At 46.1% G+C, this 23,372-nt stretch overlaps 2 protein-coding genes across 2 annotated transcripts in view; one reads left to right on the forward strand and one right to left on the reverse strand.

Annotated features, from left to right (window-relative positions):
• focad (focadhesin) overlaps positions 1-1,990 on the forward strand; it is a gene marked incomplete at its 5' end in the record, with an annotated part of 227,009 nt that extends 225,019 nt beyond the window's left edge. The window contains one exon of the mRNA XM_084312069.1: positions 1,089-1,990. Coding sequence (XP_084168195.1) covers positions 1,089-1,162 — 74 coding nt within the window. The 3' untranslated portion in view covers positions 1,163-1,990. The remainder of the gene's footprint in view (positions 1-1,088) is intronic.
• A 674-nt stretch (positions 1,991-2,664) lies between these two features.
• Positions 2,665-23,372, reverse strand: part of hacd4 (3-hydroxyacyl-CoA dehydratase 4) — a 31,750-nt gene continuing 11,042 nt past the window's right edge. Inside the window, exons 4-7 of the mRNA XM_084312735.1 lie at positions 22,674-22,786; positions 15,581-15,687; positions 10,141-10,266; positions 2,665-5,355 (exon numbers count right to left, since the gene is read on the reverse strand). Of these exons, the coding sequence (XP_084168861.1) occupies positions 5,273-5,355; positions 10,141-10,266; positions 15,581-15,687; positions 22,674-22,786 (429 nt within the window). The 3' untranslated portion in view covers positions 2,665-5,272. The remainder of the gene's footprint in view (positions 5,356-10,140; positions 10,267-15,580; positions 15,688-22,673; positions 22,787-23,372) is intronic.

Raw genomic sequence — 23,372 nt, forward strand, 5'->3', positions numbered from 1 at the left:
CTAGGACCTCCAGTGGCGGCTATGTGGTGTAGTGGGCAAGGCGCTCGCCACCAATGCAGGAGATGCTGGGTTCGAGCCCAGCTCTCCGCATTGCTATCAGCTTGGCTGGTCGTTCATACTAACACAATTGGCAGTGTTAGGGGTGGGAAAGCTGATGGGTGGGGATCGGACGTTGTGAACAGCGACTCCTACAGGTCGGTTGGTGCGCCTGCACAGCAGAATCAGGAAGCGACGGGGCGGCGTGTCCCTCCCACGCAGACCCCCGACGTTGAGAGATCGCGCTGTGCAGGTGAAAAGATGCGACGGCTGCTTCCTCGAGTACCGGAGGGGACACGTGATGTAAGGCTTAGTCCACATTGCAGCCGGCTTGTGGGAGGCATGGCCTAACAGCGTTCGAGACAGGGGAGGGTAGAATTGGACGATATGAAATTGGGATGGGAGAAAAAATAGAAAATGGGAGAAAAAAGTAGATAAAAAAAAGAAAAATAGGACCTCCAGTCAGTGATCAACTAGGATCTGCAGTCAGTGATCAACTAGGACCTCCAGTCAGTGATCAACTAGGATCCAGTCTGTGATCCTCCACTGGCTTCACCTGTACAACCACATAAAACCATTGAGCCAAACAGAAAACACACTTCTCTGCCAAACACAAGTGGAAAAATGTATCATCCTCATAAAAGGTACAACTTGAGGCCAATTCCAAGTTAGAGATGCTGACACGACACACCAAACTATTTCAGAAGCAAGGGATGTACCATTCTGTTAAATACACAAACTGTTACTTAATCTAAAACTATTAAGACTGCACTGTACTGGCGAAACAAGAGAGTAACAATGAGTTACTCTGAGTGTCTTTGTGTCTTCAGATTCAGATTCCTTTATTGTCACTTATTTCTGTACTTTACAGCAAGAAGAGTGCAATTCTATTTATTGTGGTCCCTCGACCATAGCAGCTTCCAATAATAAAAATACATTTAGCATAGAATAAAATATGATGACTAAAATAAAGATGACTATATATACAGTTCTAACGTGTGCAGTGCAATAATATTTTTTTTTTGATCTTCTTGTGTCCTGTCCTGTTGCAGCTGCCTTGCTGGCCCTGAAGTCCTCCCCTGAGTTCAGGAAGAAAGGCGTCTGGACCAGAGCGTACGGCTGGTAGTCCAGGAGACCACAGCACACCCAGTCTCCTCCCGTACTCACGTCAGCACCACAGCGTTTCATCAACCTTTATTTATTCTTGAAAAGACAATTGAGGTCGTCTCTCATTTTCTATGTTGTCGAGACTTTACAGACATTTCAATGCACACATTTCTACAATATAACAATAATAAATATTAATAATAACTATCTATATAGCACGTTTCACACATGGACCGCAGTCCAGAGTGCCCCACAGCAATTTGTATAAAATGAACATAGGCGCCTGCTAAGCGCGGATAGGACCTGAGTGGGATAGTGTGATCCTTCCACACGCTACGCCCTCTCAGGGAGGATCCGCGCTGCCAGGTGAAAAGAAGCGGTGATTGGCTGGACGTGTGTCGGAGGAAGCACGTGATAGCCTCCACTCTCCCAGATGATCTGACTGTGGGGGGTAAGTGCGCAGCGACCAGGAAGGGGATTGGGAATTGGCATAACGACTAACATTGGGATGGGAGAAAATCGGAGGAAAATGGAAGGGGAAAAAGATCAATAAAAAAAAAAAAAAAAAAAATGAACATAGGCATAAAATCAGCACACAGATTGACATAATAAAAAAACATGCATAAATTGCAGACATAAGAATGGGTATAAAAGACAATAAAAGTAGTGCAATGTAAACATGCAGACATAAGAATAGGCATAAATTAAGTACAATAGTACAGTGTCGCACTCTCACACTCTTCGACTGACCGACCTTTCACTACCACACTACCAAAGGGTTAACCCTTTCACTGCGACAATACAGAAGGTTAACCCTTTCACTGCAACACTACAGGTTAACCCTTTCACTACCACACAACAAAGGGTTAACCCGTTCACAACCACACTACAGAAGGTTAACCCTTTCACTACAGGTTAACCGTCTGTAGTGTGGTAGTGAAAGGTTAACCATCTGTAGTGTGGTAGTGAAAGGGTTAACATTCTGTAGTGTGGTAGTGAAAGGTTAACCTTCTGTAGTGTGGTAGTGAAAGGTTAACCTTCTGTAGTGTGGTAGTGAAAGGTTAACCTTCTGTAGTGTGGTAGTGAAAGGTTAACCTTCTGTAGTGTTGTAGTGAACGGTTAACCTTCTGTAGTGTGGTAGTGAAAGGGTTAACCTGCTGTAGTGTGGTAGTGAAAGGTTAACCTTCTGTAGTGTGGTAGTGAAAGGTTAACCTTCTGTAGTGTGGTAGTGAAAGGGTTAACATTCTGTAGTGTGGTAGTGAAGGGTTAACTGGGGGCATCATGTCAGCGGGCTGTTGAGATGGCCTCTAGCTGTTCTGTCGTAGACGAGCTGTCAAGTGTTGACGCGTCTGAACATGTGACGTACTGCTGGGCTCATCGGTGATACCGCCCCCCCCCCCCCCCCCCCCCCACCGTCTGTAGTGTGATAGTAAAGGGTTAACCTGCTGTAGTGTGGCAGTGAAAGGGTTCCTTCTGTGTATTGTCACAGTGAAAGGGTTAACCGTTTGGTAGTGTGGCAGTGAAAGATTTAACTCTGCGTGAAGGAGATAAAGGAGGCTCTAAATAGTGGAAAGTATTACTGTCCGTTGGTTTATTTTTTTTTACTAGAACGTAATGTTAACTCTTGTCTGTCCAACAAATGGATTAAAAACCGATGTGGACAGACAGACACAGCGGATCAATGTAGCCGCATAACGTCAAAGATCAAAATGAGCGCTCTACTAACTAGATATTGAGCATCATTTTGTAAAATGTCTAGTTTCACCGGTGATGTCATAAGGACATTTCTCATCACCGCGGCAACCCTACACACACCGCCTTTGTTCTTTGTATTGTCACACAGAACACTAGAGCACACTGGTATTTGTGCCGCTACACCTTTAACCCTTTCACTGCCACATGACAGCCGGTTAACCCTTTCACTGTGACAATACAGAAGGGATGCGGAGCTAATGATGGCGCATCGCTGTCGGTTGTGTGATAGTAAAGGGTTAACCTTCTGTCGTGTGGCAGTGAAAGGGTTAATGTGGAAATATACCAACGTTTCAACAGCTGATGTATTCCAATAAAAGATCACTTGTGGATCGAGGTCTGTTGCCGTTGGTATATTTCCATGTGAAGGTGTAGGAGGACACCAGCGCGCCCCAGTGCTCCGAGAACCTGGAGCGGATGAAGGTGTGGGAACTATCCAAGGTCTTGAAACATTCCAGCGTACAACCGCTTTACAGTGACATTAAAGGCCCTGTCAGTGATCCAAATGTAAACAAAAATGTTAAATAAATAAGAATGGAGACATTCATCATCTTTTTGTGATCAATTGTGTATTGTTTGTTTGTATAATAGAAGGTGGAACACCATTGCAGTCACACATTTGGCACAAAGATATAATATAACTTTTTCATTGGTACAATGGGGCGACAGTGGCTCGGGAGGTAGAGGTTCGATTCCCGCTCCTCTCGGGCAGCGTGTCGAAGTGTCCTTGAGCAAGGCACTGCTCCCGATGAGCAGGTTGGCACCTCGCATGGTCGCCTCTGCCGTCAGTGTGTGAACGGGTCAAATGTGAGGAACAAATTGTAAAGCGCTTTGGATAAAAGCTGCTATATAAATGCACCATTTACCTTTTGAGCATTTACAATCACTTAACACTAGACAACAGATAATATGAGTTTTTAAATGTATTCTCTGTTTTGTGTTCTGTAAAAGGTTTGTTGACGTTGGTGTTGTTTGTAAGCACTGGAATAAAAAAAAAAATCTAATATTCTAGATTTACAACGGGTACAAGAAAGTTCCAAAGAGTATATTTTCCATTTTGCAAATCAAACTCTTCAAGAATGAGTGTGAATGTAACCCAACATTTTTGACGGTCAAATAAATCCCAGATTGGGTCTAAAATATATGAAAGAATTAGTTTAGTTTGCAGGCTGGATGTTGAGGTCCAAAACAATACACTATCTTCAACTACACATTATATTTTATGTACATCTACACATATTAATCAGGTATATAGAATAACCAAGTAAACTATACTGAACATTGGAAATATTGGCACAGTGATGTTTTTTTTTAAATACAACAACATTCTTTGGTCCTGTAGGGGGGGGGGGGTGAGAGCAAGAAAGACCTCTTAGTGCCTGGTCCCAAAATATTGAATGCTGCAACACCACAAAACAAGATTCATCTCGTTCAGTAGAACCTTAGGCAAACAGTAGAACCTCGTTCAGTAGAACCTAGGGATGTCCGATATTATCAGCCTACCGATATTGGCATTAAAGTGTAATATCGGAAAATATCGGTATAGTTTTTTTTAGTTTTTACATTTATTTAACCTTTATTTACCCAGGCAAGCAAGTAAGAACAAATTCTTATTTTATTTATTGTCAAAGTATGCATAATATTGTGTTAATTCCACGACAAGATATATGTAATGTTAATTACCTGAAATTATTCCGTTTTTGGGGGGGGGGGGGGGGGGGGGGGGAACCCCGCATATATCGGTATCGTAAATTAAGAGTTGGACAATATCGGTATATTGGATATCGGTAAAAAAGCCAATATCGAACATCCCTAGTAGAACCTTATCCAAACATAATATCCACCTCTCAGTATAACCTTATGCAAACATAATATCCACCTCAGTATAACCTTATGCAAACATAATATCCACCTCAGTATAACCGTATGCAAACATAATATCCACCTCAGTATAACCTTATGCAAACATAATATCCACCTCAGTATAACCTTATGCAAACATAATATCCACCTCTCAGTATAACCGTATGCAAACATAATATCCACCTCAGTATAACCTTATGCAAACATAATATCCACCTCAGTATAACCGTATGCAAACATAATATCCACCTCTCAGTATAACCTTATGCAAACATAATATGCACCTCAGTATAACCTTATGCAAACATAATATGCACATTATAGCACAGTGGCAGCATATCCAACCAGTAATACTGACGCGTGTACGTTGACCCAAGGCTCTACTAAACCAGATGTAACCTTGTTTTGTGGCGACGCCTCCATTTAACATCTGTTAACACGGTTACAAGAAGACTTGAAGGCTACATTTTAAAACTTGTCAAAACTGTTTTTGACTCCCAAGGTTTTTCCAGTGTCATTTTCTTTTCAACTTCTTATTCCAGATGTCCAGCTGTTGTCTTCTCTCCTTGAGTAGCTGCCACACTGTAACTGAAGCTCCTAGACGGGAGGAGACGAGACGACATGTCACTTAGTGTTCTGCTCTTCCACCAGACTAGCAGACCAATATGAAAAGACACCCGTCATCTGTGGCATTATAAGAACACATCGTCCATCGAGGGATTTGAGAGTGGGTGCAGAGTCTTACCATCAGATATCCCTTCTACATTGGGACTGAGCTTTTGTGTGTAATTCAGAAGAACTCACACGCTTGTATTTGAACCACAAACCCTCCCTCCACTTACGTCATGCTGAAGCTATTTCCTGGATAAGGGAGCTGGGCATTGGGGAGCGTGCCTATGTTCCCACAGCCCTATGTTCTCACAGCCCTATGTTCCTACAGCCCTATGTTCACACAGCCCTATGTTCCTTCAGCCCTATGTTCCCTCAGCCCTATGTTCACACAGCCCTATGTTCCCACAGCCCTATGTTCCCTCAGCCCTATGTTCACACAGCCCTATGTTCCTACAGCCCTATGTTCCCACAGCCCTATGTTCCCACAGCCCTATGTTCCTACAGCCCTATGTTCCCTCAGCCCTATGTTCCCTCAGCTCTATGTTCCTACAGCCCTATGTTCCCACAGCCCTATGTTCCCACAGCCCTATGTTCCCACAGCCCTATGTTCCCTCAGCCCTATGTTCCCACAGCCCTATGTTCCCACAGCCCTATGTTCCCACAGCCCTATGTTCCTACAGCCCTATGTTCCTACAGCCCTATGTTCCCACAGCCCTATGTTCCCACAGCCCTATGTTCACACAGCCCTATGTTCCTACAGCCCTATGTTCCCTCAGCCCTATGTTCCCACAGCCCTATGTTCCCACAGCCCTATGTTCACACAGCCCTATGTTCCCTCAGCTCTATGTTCCCACAGCCCTATGTTCCCACAGCCCTATGTTGCCTCAGCCCTATGTTCACACAGCCCTATGTTCCCTCAGCTCTATGTTCACACAGCCCTATGTTCCCTCAGCTCTATGTTCCCTCAGCTCTATGTTCCCTCAGCTCTATGTTCCCACAGCCCTATGTTCCTACAGCCCTATGTTCCCTCAGCCCTATGTTCACACAGCCCTATGTTCCCTCAGCTCTATGTTCCCTCAGCTCTATGTTCCCTCAGCCCTATGTTCCCTCAGCCCTATGTTCCCTCAGCCCTATGTTCCCTCAGCCCTATGTTCCTACAGCCCTATGTTCCCTCAGCCCTATGTTCACACAGCCCTATGTTCACACAGCCCTATGTTCCCACAGCCCTATGTTCCCACAGCCCTATGTTCACACAGCCCTATGTTCCCTCAGCCCTATGTTCCCTCAGCTCTATGTTCCTACAGCCCTATGTTCCTACAGCCCTATGTTCATACAGCCCTATGTTCCCTCAGCCCTATGTTCCTACAGCCCTATGTTCCTACAGCCCTATGTTCCCACAGCCCTATGTTCCCACAGCCCTATGTTCCCACAGCCCTATGTTCCCTCAGCCCTATGTTCCCACAGCCCTATGTTCCCTCAGCCCTATGTTCCCTCAGCCCTATGTTCCTACAGCCCTATGTTCCCACAGCCCTATGTTCATACAGCCCTATGTTCCCACAGCCCTATGTTCCCTCAGCCCTATGTTCCCTCAGCCCTATGTTCCGACAGCAATATGTTCCTACAGCCCTATGTTCCCACAGCCCTATGTTCCCTCAGCCCTATGTTCCTACAGCCCTATGTTCCTACAGCCCTATGTTCCCACAGCCCTATGTTCCCTCAGCCCTATGTTCCCTCAGCCCTATGTTCCTACAGCCCTATGTTCCTACAGCCCTATGTTCCTACAGCCCTATGTTCCCTCAGCCCTATGTTCCTACAGCCCTATGTTCCCTCAGCCCTATGTTCCCTCAGCCCTATGTTCCTACAGCCCTATGTTCCCTCAGCCCTATGTTCCCACAGCCCTATGTTCACACAGCCCTATGTTCCCTCAGCCCTATGTTCCCACAGCCCTATGTTCATACAGCCCTATGTTCCCTCAGCCCTACTGTATGTTCCCACAGCCCTATGTTCCCACAGCCCTATGTTCCCACAGCCCTATGTTAGCCATATGTTCCCACAGCCCTATGTTAGCCATATGTTCCCACAGCCATATGTTAGCCATATGTTCCCACAGCCATATGTTAGCCATATGTTCCCACAGCCCTATGTTCCTACAGCCCTATGTTCCCACAGCCCTATGTTCCTACAGCCCTATGTTCCCACAGCCCTATGTTCCCTCAGCCCTATGTTCCCACAGCCCTATGTTAGCCATATGTTCCCTCAGCCATATGTTCCCACAGCCCTATGTTCCCTCAGCCCTATGTTCCCACATTTCCTTTTTTCATAAATTTGTATCTGATTTTATCCCCCTCTCTTAATTTGGTAGCCAATTACACCCAAACTTTTATCCAATTGTCCTCTGGTAGTAGAGGGTTTGTCCGGGAACATAGGGCTGTAGGACCATTGGTCTGTGGGAACATAGGGCCTAATTTTGAGAAGAATCTTAGAAATGTGGGAACATAGGGCCTAATTTTGTGAAGAATCTTAGAAATGTGGGAACATAGGGCCTAATTTTGAGAAGAATCTTAGAAATGTGGGAACATAGGGCTTATTTTTGAGAAGAATCTTAGAAATGTGGGAACATAGGGCCTAATTTTGAGTGGGGAAAAATCTTAGAAATGTGGGAACATAGGGCTGACCCCGGGCTTTGCCAGGGCCTGGGAGGAGCCATGATCTTACCCACTGCAAGGAGAGGTAGATGGGCCTTCCGCAGAAAGGGGAGGAGCCGTTATCTTACCCACTGCAAGGAGAGGTAGGTAGGCCTTAGGCGGAAAGTGGAGGAGCCGTTATCTTACCCACTGCGAGGAGAGGTAGGTAGGCCTTAGGCGGAAAGGGGAGGAGCCGTTATCTTACCCACTGCGAGGAGAGGTAGGTAGGCCTTAAGGCCTCTGCATGCTACAGCAAATTCAAAGCAACTTCAACACAACATCGACAAAGCAACAGTGTTGCAGACATTCTACCTTTATGCTTCTGCAAAATCAACGCGCAGCCTATGTAACGTTGTACCCCGTATGTAGCTAGGTTCCCTAGATAGATGACGCTTCCCTTCTCAACCAACCCATTGATAACAAGCAGAAAAATAAGCATAATTTTTACTTCCGGGCGGGGGGTTTCAAAATAAAAGAGCGAGTCTAAAAGCACCGTAAATACGTTTATTTTTTACAATATCTAACACTACACGAACCTAAACTAATCTAAAGTTAGTTTAGGTTCGTGTTAACGTTAGATAATGTACAAAATAAACGTATTTCCGGTGCTTTTAGTCGTCGCTCTTTTATTTTGAAATTCCCCGACCAGAAGTATTATAGTGTCTGTTGCTAGCAGCTTAACTTTTGTCAGCCGGTTCTTTGCTTTTTAACGTAACTTCATTAGTTTCCAATGGAGAGGAGAGAAAGACCGGCTCACATGCAGCTCAAACTACCTATTGGAATAAATTAATTGATTGATGTTTAACTTGTCCCTGTGTGTGTCCAGTCATTTCGACTAGCAAACGTTGTATTTAACGTTAAAGTTACCTCAGGATACCATTGTATTTAGTTGGTTAGCTATGTAGCTAATGTGGATAGCATTTTGTATAGCACCAATGCTAGCTGGCTGGCTACAGCTTTATTTACTAAATTATGGAGGCTTTTTTATCGTCAAGGTAAGAGAGGATTTGTCATGATCAACTGAAGGCGTATGCTATGGAACAATATGTGCTTTGGTTTTCAGAAAAAGGCCAGCTATGTGACGCTAATTATTTAGCATCAACGCTGGCTGGCTACAACAATGGCGGATGGTATTCTCTGCGAGACCTATATTATTCTATGACAGCCCCGCCCCCATTCCCTAACCAACCAATCACTGCTACGCAATATCAACGCAACGGTTGTTTAGGTTAGATTTTGGAGACATGTACGCAGATTCCTCGCAACACAGTCTACGAGACCCTAAACAACAACCGTGCTGAAATCGCGCTGATGTTGTGTTGAAGTTGCTTTGAAGTTGCTGTAGCATGTAGAGGCCTTTAGGCGGAAAGGGGAGGAGCCGTTATCTTACCCACTGCGAGGAGAGGTAGGTAGGCCTTAGGCGGAAAGGGGAGGAGCCGTTATCTTACCCACTGCGAGGAGAGGTAGGTAGGCCTTAGGCGGAAAGGGGAGGAGCCGTTATCTTACCCACTGCGAGGAGAGGTAGGTAGGCCTTCAGCAGAAAGGGGAGGAGCCGTTATCTTACCCACTGCGAGGAGAGGTAGGTAGGCCTTCAGCAGAAAGGGGAGGAGCCGTTATCTTACCCACTGCGAGGAGAGGTAGGTAGGCCTTCAGCAGAAAGGGGAGGAGCCGTTATCTTACCCACTGCGAGGAGAGGTAGGTAGGCCTTAGGCGGAAAGGGGAGGAGCCATTATCTTACCCACTGCGAGGAGAGGTAGGTAGGCCTTCAGCAGAAATGGGAGGAGCCGTTATCTTACCCACTGCGAGGAGAGGTAGGTAGGCCTTCAGCAGAAAGGGGAGGAGCCGTTATCTTACCCACTGCGAGGAGAGGTAGGTAGGCCTTAGGCGGAAAGGGGAGGAGCCGTTATCTTACCCACTGCGAGGAGAGGTAGGTAGGCCTTCAGCAGAAATGGGAGGAGCCGTTATCTTACCCACTGCGAGGAGAGGTAGGTAGGCCTTCAGCAGAAAGGGGAGGAGCCGTTATCTTACCCACTGCGAGGAGAGGTAGGTAGGCCTTCAGCAGAAAGGGGAGGAGCCGTTATCTTACCCACTGCGAGGAGAGGTAGGTAGGCCTTCAGCAGAAAGGGGAGGAGGCTGGACGCAGGTCTGTGCAGCTGCAGCGAGGGCCTCCCCATCAGCTCAAAGTAAGGCAAGGCTTGGTATATCGTTAGGCCTGGAAAAGACATGGAAACATTCATTATCCACGGCAGCACACTTATTATTATTAATACAGCCACAACTGTATTCACGACTAAGATGAGATGTTCCTTTAGTGATCCCCTTGGGCAAATTCAGCCACTATAGCGGCGGGGGGAGGGGAGGTATAGGTATGGGCAGGGTAATAGCAGCAGGGGGGAGGGGAGGTACAGGTATGGGCAGGGTAATGGTAGAAAGACATAAATATAGGCCATAGAATTAGATCTGAATATAAAAATATGAGAGAAAAATAAACAGTGTAAACAAAGGTGCTTATTTATATTATGTTACAATAAATAAATATAGGCAATAAGAACATTTTAATCTGAATATATACTATGATCAGTAAGAATAAAAGTAAACAGTATACACAGGGTGCAGTATACACAAGGTGCAGTACACACAAGGTGCAGTATACACAGGGTGCAGTATACACAAGGTGCAGTACACACAAGGTGCAGTATACACAGGGTGCAGTATACACAGGGTGCAGTATACACAAGGTGCAGTACACACAAGGTACAGTATACACGAGGTGCAGTACACACAAGGTGCAGTATACACGGTGCAGTATACACAGGGTGCAGTATACACAAGGTGCAGTATACACAGGGTGCAGTATACACAGGGTGCAGTATACACAAGGTGCAGTACACACAGGGTGCAGTATACACAGGGTGCAGTACACACAAGGTGCAGTACACACAAGGTGCAGTATACACAAGGTACCCTAACTGGCCTGATATACTTCATATGTTGTAGTCCGTGCAGGTTTTGGTGGTTAAGAGTCAGACACACTTAGTGGTTAAGAGAGTCAGACATTCCTAACAGTTCTCGAGTTCTGCAGCTGAGTAATGCAGTTTACTGCCAATTTTGTTTCTTTTAAAACTACGCAACTTAATATCTCACACACACACGATAAGAAAGGACCTACTTTATGCCAACATGGTAGATGTGTTCTTAACGTGAGTGGTTAGTTATCTCACTCTACCGCCTGCATGCAAATTGATATCCTTCCGTTTCCTGTGTGGAGATATCAACTCAACCGATTCGTGTAGTGTTGCATTTATAGTTACTGAGCGTATGGTCTCTTGTCACACCACACACACACATTGTGGGGACATTCCATACACTTGCATTCATTCCCTAATCCCTCACCTTAAAGGAACACGCCAACATTTTGGGAAATTAGCTTACCCTCTTCTCCAGAGAGAGACAAGAAGATAGATACCAGTTTCCTCTCTGTGCGTTCAGTAGAAAGCTATCTGGCTGCATGTTAGCCTAGCTTAGCACAATGAATGGAAGCGGACAGTGCCGGTTAGCCTTCGGGAGAGGTGTTAGTTGGACAATGCCTAGGCTTACATAACCTCAACCTAACCCTATCGATAATAGCTCCTTGTACCCACAATGATAAACAAGAAATGGTCCCCACAACGGTAGGAAAACAAGGACACACACACACACACTATAATCTCTCTCTCTCTCACTCTCTCACTAGGGTTGGAATGTGCTTTCCTCACATACTTCCTGTTCTTCATGTCTGCTGTGCCAACTCACTTCCTGTTCACTCGCACTGTTTTTTCCCTTTTATTCACTTCTTTACACATCGCACTGGAACACACTACAACTGTTATGTCCATCCATCCAGCTCTATGTTGCGAGGTCATACACCATAGTTAGACCTAGGCTAGTCTTCCATAGTTAATGTGGGCCTTAACGGAGTAATACCAAATAATACAACAACAGTGGACGGTTTCAACTTGACAACATAAACATTCTGAACGGATCTTTACTGTTGCAGCGTTTGGTCCAACTTTGGGCAGAGCTGTTCCCTAATTCCACTGACACCGTCTGTACCAAACCCAAAGTGGAGTTCATCAGTCGTTTGTGATTAGGGTTGGGTACCGTTCACATTTGAACCGATACCGGTACCCAACGGTACCTTTTTCTGTACTTTAGTCTCTAAAGTTTTAGGGTGCTTTCACACCAGAGCAGTTTGGTCCGGACTATCGGACCAGAGTTCGTTTTCTCGGATAGTCCGCTTTTTTTGGGGTGGTGTGAATGCTCAGTCGAACTCTGGTGCGGACCAAACACGCAAACTCTGGTCCGCCTGAAAACGTAGGTCTCGGTTCGCTTCATCGGACCAAACGCGGACCAAATATAGGAAGTGAGTCACGACTCTCACGAGCAGAGCCCTAAATTACTACCTAACCAATCAGATCTGCGATATGAGGTAGCGTCACAAGCAGAGCAATGTGTGTGGACAAGAGGCGGGTTGCTACGTTTACTGTAGGGAGGGGCTTTTAGACCCATGTTTTTTTTTGCTTCGAAAAGAGGGACATCCTCTCAATATGCGGGACGCGTCAAATGGTGGGACAGTACAACCAAAAGCGGGACACCTGGTCACCCTACCACCAGGTTGCAACTTCACCCCCCGAACCGCACCGAGTCCACCAAAACTATATGTGAAAGCGCCCTTAACACATTGATTGCCACGCAGTATGCCCATCATTATACCCAGTCTGCCACCGCTGTAAGCCTATGGAGATGTTTACCTTCTTTGTAGGGCTATAACTTTTTAATATTATAGCTATATCTGCATTACTATGGCCCATTCAACATCGGGTATCTATCGTTCCAGATGTGGGAATGTTATATTTTTTCATTCATACATTGTTGTGTTAATACCGTCGAGAATATAAGTGTTTTTAAGCTTTTCTGCTGTAATTCCAAAAACGCTAGTTATAGGCCCTGACTCATATGATAGAATATCGATTGGCGTTTCTTTCCCATACACGCTATATTAAAAAATTCAAATGTATATGATCGGTATACATTATGCTTCATCATGTGTGAAGGAAAGGGGGGGGTCATTTATAATTCCTTGATCGTCAGTAACGGCTTTATTTAGTATGGGTTGATATATTGATCAGACTGATTGCAAACAAAGAAATGGACAATCGGGCTGAAAATAACGTTAGTGTCCTCTTACCATTCGCCGATGAGACTGGAGGAAAAAGATCCCAATTATTTTTTTTTTTTTTTTTATCCACTTTTTCTCATTTTCTATATTTTCTCCCATCCCAATTTCGTATCATCCAATTCAACCCTCCCCTGTCACGAACGCTGTTTCTTGCCTCCCACAAGCCGGCTGCAATGTGGACTAAGTCATACATAGCACAAGTCCCCTCCGGTACTTGAGGTAACAGCAGTCGCATCTTTTCACCTGCGCAGCTCGATCTCTCAGTGACGAGGAGTAACGCGTGGGAGGCTCACGCTGCCCCCGACACTTCCTGATTCTACTGCGCAGGCGCACCAACCGACCTGTAGGAGTCGCTGTCCACAACGCCCGATCCCCACCCATCAGTTTCCCACCCCCTAATACGGCCAATGTGTATTAGTACGGACGACCAGCTAAACTGAAAGCAATGTGGAGCGCTGGGCTCGAACAGGCGAGCCCAGCGTCTCCGCATTCGTGGCGAGCGCCTTGCCCACTACGCCACGTAGCCGCCCGAAAAGATCCCAATTATTTGACGTCGATCTCCTAGATCCATTTCCGGTTTGTATGACTCAATAAACGCCGAAATCATATAGATTATTGCGTTTCGAAAGCGATCCAAATGCACTCGAGTGTGTATATTGATCCACGCCACAATATATCTCTGGCGGAGGAATTTCCTCGATGCACCGATCGCCACTTCCGGTTTGGTGTGAGTGTAACTCGCCCGACCATCCACCAGGCGGCGGTATTGAGGCGTTGCAATATCAGACAGGGTGCCGCTGCAGTCCGGAGGGAGGCTGGATGAATTAACACTTTGACTGCCTAAAAACGCTTTACAGCGTCATTGCTGGCCATGCTAAAGTTGCCGGGGGACGCTGTACAGCGTCCTTATATCAATATTTCAAAAATCTGGAATCGGATTCATATTCCCCCTCCGCTGGCCTGAGATCCATCAGCAGGACCCACTGAGCTCTCTGGCGGTTCAGGAGCGCCATCTGGTGGCCGATCGGCGCAACCGCTTAACAGGAAGCGCAGTAGAGGTTTTGCTGGTCGGCCCTATTACTTCCGGCCACTCGGTATAGGTTCCGGCACTCTAGCTCGTCACTCTACATAGCGATCGATTGCCAATAACTCGATAAACAACATGATTTGGACGTATATACCATTATACAAGCTGGAGATGGACCGGGTAATAATATATCCCATAATGATAAAATTTCTACTCGACGATGATCGCCCAACGGCGCGCGGAGACTGGGGTGAGTTTCAGCGTGTAACGTTACCATCTTCGATACTAACTGCTTTTATCAACATTTGACCCACATTAGATGATTGGTATAACGCTGCCCACGGAATTATAAACGCCCCCTCGCCCATCCGGTCATCATCAGATGACGTGTAGTAACTTCTAGAAGTACGTCTAGTTGGAATTTTTTATATCGCGCTGATTGCCATCAAACTGTATTTCATCATCAATATAATGCATTTGGGGCTATATATCACGTTCTGGAGAAAGTTGCAGAAAGAGATGAAAACATACTTATACATTAGACCATACTTTACTATGAATATGTGAATGAAAAAGTTTAACGTTGCTACACAATGAACAATACATATAGGACTTTGAATGGGCCCTAATAATGGCAATGTAGCAATAGAATTTAAAAAGTTATAGCCCTGCAAAGAAGGGGACTTTCTCCATAGACAAATAGCGCTGGCAATCTATGGTATATCATTAATTTAACCCAAGGCAACCAAAGTGTTAAGAATGCCATGTCGAAAAAATTTAATATTGATCCCAATAACGATTTACGCCGTTTATGGCGCACAATGTGTTAATCTACCTACCCCAGTTGTAAAAACTAAAAATCCAAACTTTGAATTATTTATTATCATTATTATTTATTTGGAACAATTTGTTAATATATATATATATATAATATTGCAGCGAGCGTTGTCTGCATCTAGCTTTGCAAAGTGTAACAACACTTGCGACCATTTTCGGCTTGCCATTGCCCCGACTGCTTTGTTGTTGAATTAAGTCAAATCCTAGGTAAGCGTGTGTTGTGCGCGTGAACGTGCGGCACACTTCATAGGTTTCGCTTTGTGGTAAACGAAACGTTGACGTCATCGGACTTTATTAAAAAAAAAAATTAAATTAAACTTTTTTTTGCATTACCGAAATGAGGCACCGGTGGATCTCGCGTGAATCGGTACTCTGTAGTACCGACGTGATTCGGTCGATTTGGTACCCATCCCTATTGGTGATAGAACTATTCTCATACTGTACCTTCTGTGGCGACCGACAGCATGTATATAGGGATCCACAGTGTGTATCGAGCCCACAGCATGTCGAAGGAGGGCGTCCCCATGATGGACAGGAGTCCATGTGGATACCTGCCAGGAGGGAGAGGGGACAAACCAGATGGAGACCAAGACGTGAATAAGAGGACCAACCAGATGTAGACCAAGACGTGAATAAGAGGACAAACCAGATGGAGACCAAGACGTGAATAAGAGGACCAACCAGATGTAGACCAAGACGTGAATAAGAGGACAAACCAGATGGAGACCAAGACGTGAATAAGAGGACCAACCAGATGTAGACCAAGACGTGAATAAGAGGACCAACCAGATGGAGACCAAGACGTGAATAAGAGGACAAACCAGATGTTGACCAAGACGTGAATAAGAGGACCAACCAGATGGAGACCAAGACGTGAATAAGAGGACCAACCAGATGTAGACCAAGACGTGAATAAGAGGACAAACCAGATGTAGACCAAGACGTGAATAAGAGGACCAACCAGATGTTGACCAAGACGTGAATAAGAGGACCAACCAGATGGAGACCAAGACGTGAATAAGAGGACCAACCAGATGTTGACCAAGACGTGAATAAGAGGACCAACCAGATGGAGACCAAGACGTGAATAAGAGGACAAACCAGATGGAGACCAAGACGTGAATAAGAGGACCAACCAGATGGAGACCAAGACGTGAATAAGAGGACCAACCAGATGTTGACCAAGACGTGAATAAGAGGACCAACCAGATGGAGACCAAGACGTGAATAAGAGGACCAACCAGATGTTGACCAAGACGTGAATAAGAGGACCAACCAGATGGAGACCCGACCCTTCTAAGGTTTCTCCCCTCCACATTGCCTGTGGTGCTTTTTTCCTATTGCTACTGTAGGTTTTTAGTGAGTTTTTCCTTACCTTCGCGTGGGGTATGTCTGGGAGTGTAGCATTTATTTATTTATTTTACATTTTATTTTGGATTTCATGGTGTTTTTGTTTTGTTCTTGATTTATTGTGATGTTTCTTCTTGACTTGTTTAACCCATTGAATCCAGGAAACCAGGGGCGTAATTATGGGGGGGGGGGACATGTCCCCTGCATGTTTTCAGAAGGCAGTTATTGTCCCCTGCTCTTTTTTTACCGTCCAAAACAATGTTGCACGATAATAAATGGCGACTCCGGAAGTCGAGACCGCAGCCTCTTGCATTGGTGACGAGCGCAATCTCCGCTACGCCACCCAGCCGCCGCACTAGCCAGGATACCTTGATAGAAGACATAAACAAGTGACCTGCTGATGTCGAAGGATCTAAGCTTCCTCAAATGAAAAAGCCGAGACTGGGCTTTTTTGAACACAGAATCTGTGTTCTGCTTCCAGTCCAGCTTACTGTCCAGTAGGCGATGCATCGATTAATCAAAATGCATCGATTCTAATGTGTTCGATTCGATGCATCGATTTGAATGTTGGAATAGATTATAATCGAAATTTATCGGAAAAAGAAAATTTGTGTATTGTTTTTATTGACCTATAGTCCATTCATGCTGAGTGAATCAGTTCCCCCAGCCACATTTGTGTATTAAAATTTTTTTGGGGAATTAACTGAAAATGTAATCTAATCTAATCGTGGTCAAATGAAAAGATTTCATGATGCATTGAATCGTTGCCTGAATAATCGTAATCGAATCGAATCATTGTGAGGTGGAATCATTACACCCCTACTGTCCAGGTAATCGTTACACCCTACTGTCCAGGTGAACGTGTTGAATCGTTACACCCTACTGTCCAGGTAAACGTTACACCCCTACTGTCCAGGTGAACGTTACACCCTACTGTCCAGGTAAACGTTACACCCCTACTGTCCAGGTAATCGTTACACCCTACTGTCCAGGTAAACGTTACACCCCTACTGTCCAGGTAAACGTTACACCCTACTGTCCAGGTAAACGTTACACCCTACTGTCCAGGTGAACGTTACACCCCTACTGTCCAGGTAAACGTTACACCCCTACTGTCCAGGTAAACGTTACACCCCTACTGTCCAGGTAAACGTTACACCCTACTGTCCAGGTAAACGTTACCCCCCTACTGTCCAGGTAAACGTTACACCCTACTGTCCAGGTAAACGTTACCCCCCTACTGTCCAGGTAAACGTTACACCCTACTGTCCAGGTAAACGTTACACCCCTACTGTCCAGGTAAACGTTACACCCTACTGTCCAGGTAAATGTTACACCCTACTGTCCAGGTAAACGTTACACCCTACTGTCCAGGTAAACGTTACACCCTACTGTCCAGGTAAACGTTACCCCCCTACTGTCCAGGTAATCGTTACACCCTACTGTCCAGGTAAACGTTACACCCCTACTGTCCAGGTAATCGTTACACCCTACTGTCCAGGTAAACGTTACACCCTACTGTCCAGGTAAACGTTACACCCTACTGTCCAGGTAAACGTTACACCCCTACTGTCCAGGTAAACGTTACACCCCTACTGTCCAGGTAAACGTTACACCCCTACTGTCCAGGTAAACGTTACACCCCTACTGTCCAGGTAATCGTTACACCCTACTGTCCAGGTAAACGTTACACCCTACTGTCCAGGTAAACGTTACACCCTACTGTCCAGGTAAACGTTACACCCTACTGTCCAGGTAAACGTTACACCCCTACTGTCCAGGTGAACGTTACACCCTACTGTCCAGGTAAACGTTACACCCTACTGTCCAGGTAATCGTTACACCCTACTGTCCAGGTAAACGTTACACCCTACTGTCCAGGTAAACGTTACACCCTACTGTCCAGGTAAACGTTACACCCTACTGTCCAGGTAAACGTTACACCCCTACTGTCCAGGTGAACGTTACACCCTACTGTCCAGGTAAACGTTACACCCCTACTGTCCAGGTGAACGTTACACCCCTACTGTCCAGGTAAACGTTACACCCCTACTGTCCAGGTAAACGTTACACCCTACTGTCCAGGTAAACGTTACACCCCTACTGTCCAGGTAAACGTAATTAAAGATGGTGCGTCTTCCATCTTTGGTTTGACTCTAATGAAGACGTTGAAAACATTACGTTGTTAAAGCATTTATTGTCCTATATCCATATGTGCTCCAGTATTTTTTGGACCAAGTCTCCCTGAAGACTGCCCCATTCTGAGAGCACCAGACAGGCCTCCAGTCTCTGAAGACTGCCCCATTCTGAGAGCACCAGACAGGCCTCCAGTCTCTGTGAAGACTGCCCCATTCTGAGAGCACCAGACAGGCCTCCAGTCTCTGTGAAGACTGCCCCATTCTGAGAGCACCAGACAGGCCTCCAGTCTCTGTGAAGACTGCCCCATTCTGAGAGCACCAGACAGGCCTCCAGTCTCTGTGAAGATGCCCCATTCTGAGAGCACCAGACAGTCCTCCAGTCTCTGTGAAGATGCCCCATTCTGAGAGCACCAGACGGGCCTACAGTCTCTGTGAAGACTGCCCCATTCTGAGAGAACCAGACGGGCCTACAGTCTGTGAAGACTGCCCCATTCTGAGAGCACCAGACGGGCCTACAGTCTCTGAAGACTGCCCAATTCTGAGAGCACCAGACGGGTCTACAGTCTCTGTGAAGACTGCCCCATTCTGAGAGCACCAGACGGGCCTACAGTCTCTGTGAAGACTGCCCCATTCTGAGAGCACCAGCGGGGCCTACAGTCTCCATGAAGACTGCCCCATTCTGAGAGCACCAGACGGGCCTCCAGTCTCTGTGAAGACTGCCCCATTCTGAGAGCACCAGACGGGTCTACAGTCTCTGTGAAGACTGCCCCATTCTGAGAGCACCAGACAGGCCTACAGTCTCTGAAGACTGCCCCATTCTGAGAGCACCAGACAGGCCTACAGTCTCTGAAGACTGCCCCATTCTGAGAGCACCAGACGGGCCTCCAGTCTCTGTGAAGACTGCCCCATTCTGAGAGCACCAGACAGGCCTCCAGTCTCTGTGAAGATGCCCCATTCTGAGAGCACCAGACAGGCCTACAGTCTCCATGAAGACTGCCCCATTCTGAGAGCACCAGACAGGCCTACAGTCTCTGTGAAGATGCCCCATTCTGAGAGCACCAGACAGGCCTCCAGTATCTGTGAAGACTGCCCCATTCTGAGAGCACCAGACAGGCCTACAGTCTCTGAAGACTGCCCCATTCTGAGAGCACCAGACGGGCCTCCAGTCTCTGTGAAGACTGCCCCATTCTGAGAGCACCAGACGGGTCTACAGTCTGTGAAGACTGCCCCATTCTGAGAGCACCAGACGGGTCTACAGTCTGTGAAGACTGCCCCATTCTGAGAGCACCAGACAGGCCTCCAGTCTCTGTGAAGATGCCCCATTCTGAGAGCACCAGACAGGCCTACAGTCTCTGTGAAGACTGCCCCATTCTGAGAGCACCAGACGGGTCTACAGTCTGTGAAGACTGCCCCATTCTGAGAGCACCAGACGGGCCTACAGTCTGTGAAGACTGCCCCATTCTGAGAGCACCAGACGGGCCTACAGTCTCTGTGAAGACTGCCCCATTCTGAGAGCACCAGACAGGCCTACAGTCTCTGTGAAGATGCCCCATTCTGAGAGCACCAGACAGGCCTACAGTCTCTGTGAAGACTGCCCCATTCTGAGAGCACCAGACGGGTCTACAGTCTGTGAAGACTGCCCCATTCTGAGAGCACCAGACAGGCCTCCAGTCTCTGTGAAGACTGCCCCATTCTGAGAGCACCAGACGGGCCTCCAGTCTCTGTGAAGACTGCCCCATTCTGAGAGCACCAGACGGGTCTACAGTCTCTGTGAAGACTGCCCCATTCTGAGAGCACCAGACGGGCCTCCAGTCTCTGTGAAGACTGCCCCATTCTGAGAGCACCAGACAGGCCTCCAGTCTCTGTGAAGACTGCCCCATTCTGAGAGCACCAGACAGGCCTCCAGTCTCTGTGAAGACTGCCCCATTCTGAGAGCACCAGACGGGCCTACAGTCTCTGTGAAGACTGCCCCATTCTGAGAGCACCAGACGGGTCTACAGTCTGTGAAGACTGCCCCATTCTGAGAGCACCAGACGGGCCTACAGTCTCTGTGAAGACTGCCCCATTCTGAGAGCACCAGACGGGTCTACAGTCTGTGAAGACTGCCCCATTCTGAGAGCACCAGACGGGTCTACAGTCTCTGTGAAGACTGCCCCATTCTGAGAGCACCAGACGGGCCTACAGTCTCTGTGAAGACTGCCCCATTCTGAGAGCACCAGACGGGTCTACAGTCTCTGTGAAGACTGCCCCATTCTGAGAGCACCAGACAGGCCTACAGTCTCTGTGAAGACTGCCCCATTCTGAGAGCACCAGACAGGCCTACAGTCTCTGTGAAGACTGCCCCATTCTGAGAGCACCAGACAGGCATCCAGTCTCTGTGAAGACTGCCCCATTCTGAGAGCACCAGACAGGCCTCCAGTCTCTGTGAAGACTGCCCCATTCTGAGAGCACCAGACGGGTCTACAGTCTCTGAAGATGCCCTATTCTGAGAGCACCAGACAGGCCTACAGTCTCTGTGAAGACTGCCCCATTCTGAGAGCACCAGACAGGCCTCCAGTCTCTGTGAAGACTGCCCCATTCTGAGAGCACCAGACAGGCCTACCGTTCCTCTTTTGTGTGGGTTGGTTGGAGCGTGTGAAACTTCTCTCTTCATAAACCACAACCATATCCACTTCAAGCGATAGCTCAGTGTGATGATTTGATCAATTGGAAATGTATCGCGTGATGAATTGCACCAAACTGAGTTGTTTACAACGATACCATGCAGCTGTTGTTGGCAATGACATCTCTAATCTGCCAAGAATGAGATTGGTATGATGTTGTCGGTTCCCTTGTGCAGTGATGTTGCGGTGTGTGTCTACATCATAGAACTCATTTGTGTACATTGGGAGGAGTTATGGTCCATTAACAAAGGTCCCCCATTCAGTTTCCCATTGACTTATTTCACTAAGGTGATTGATGGAAAAAATCCAGTAATGGTCAATAGAATCGAAACATGCTAACATATATGACTTTCATACCTACCACTTGAAAGTGGCAATTTTTAAACTTCAACTTGAGGACTGCATACTTTTTTTGCAAAGCGTATCTTTATACTTATAGCATATGCATAAGCCTGGTCTCTTTTGAAAGATAACATTCTGAAGTTTCTAATACAATAAAGAAAAATCACTTTTAGTGCTAATGAAATAGAGTAACATAGGTCTGAACTCGAGTTGTAGAAAAACTTGTTACTCAAATTTTTCTGTAGTAGTTGCAATATCCAAAAATAGTATATCCAAAAAAATTGGATATACACGCTGGACCCAGCTGGAAAATGCACTGGGTCCGTAGCCTGAAGTCTTATGTAGTACACATGTCCACATTTCATAAGAATCCGTTCAGAAATGAGTGATAGGACCCATTTTGGTAAACTGTGTACAAAGCTCTCCAGGATTCCATTTCCTCATTGACTTCAATTCATTCTGCGTTTTTTTCTCTTCCGGTTTTCGCTCATGACTTTTCACCTAGATCCCCGATTCGCACATCCCCATAATAATTTTCTAAATCGCCAAATGATTCACGGAGCTAGAGCTTCTGGGGTCGGGGGTGGTCATCTGACTCTGCCGTGTACAATGGCGCACACCGCACACTATCGGCATGTAACTCGAGAACCGCTGAACGGATTTTGCCGCCTGAGGTGGCAATCGACAGGCAACAAATTGCCGGTTAAGTGGTTAACATATCTAGAATATTCCACAGGGAGAACGTTAGAAGAGACTTTCATACCTTAACAGATCTAGAATATTCCACAGGGAGAACGTTAGAAGAGACTCTTTTTTTTTAAACTTTATTTTTTAGCGTTTATCGCTTTTCTGGCCAAGCATGACCGACAGAAACGGGTTGAAATGGGATGTAGAGCAGGGGAAGACATTCTGAGAAATGATGGCGGGTCCGGGAATCGAACTCGTGTCCCCCAGATCCGTGACGAGCACGGTTTTCCCCGACGCAGAAATAGCGCCGAGATATGCGGTGAGCTACGGGAGCTCCCCTAGAAGAGACTTTCATACCTTAACAGATCTAGAATATTCCACAGGAAGAACTGGACGGACACAACCGGTTTACTCTGGATCTCCTCCAGACTGACGATGACGGTGAACAACAGCAGATTCCTCTCTGTCACCTGGACAGGAAGGAGCGCAGACAGTGAAAACAGTGGACAGGAAGGAGCGCAGACAGTGAAAACATCTTCAAGTGGATGAAAAATACGTGATTAGGAATGTCAGCAGTTTCGTATATCAGGACAATACCAGGTTGAAATAGGGTATTGTATCTGAGACATTTAGCATTTTTAGATTATATATTAGATTTAAATTATTGGATTATTAGATTATATATTGTAACTATTTATTGTAGGGCAAATATAAGGGCATACATACCCTCATCTCGCACCTTGTTGCCCATATGCACATGGGTTAATTATATTGATTTGTTATATTGTTTACACTGCTTTTTTATTCTATTTTATTTTAACTTCTCCACTGTATACTATAATTATGTCACCTGTATCATGTAGTCTACTACCTGTACCTCCCCTCCCCCATGCTCAGGGATTAAAGCAAAAAAAATCTCCTGACTTTTTTCAGGCCAAATCATATTCTTATTTTAACCTCTACTGTATTTTTTTTTTAATAGCGTTAGCGTTTTAAGGGAGCCTACTTGTAGAGCCTACTGTCCTGACTGTGACTATATACCCTACTGTTGTGGTT

The sequence above is a fragment of the Notolepis coatsorum genome (assembly GCF_963971535.1).
Source record: "Notolepis coatsorum genome assembly, chromosome: 4".
In the NCBI taxonomy this organism is placed as follows: domain Eukaryota; kingdom Metazoa; phylum Chordata; class Actinopteri; order Aulopiformes; family Paralepididae; genus Notolepis; species Notolepis coatsorum.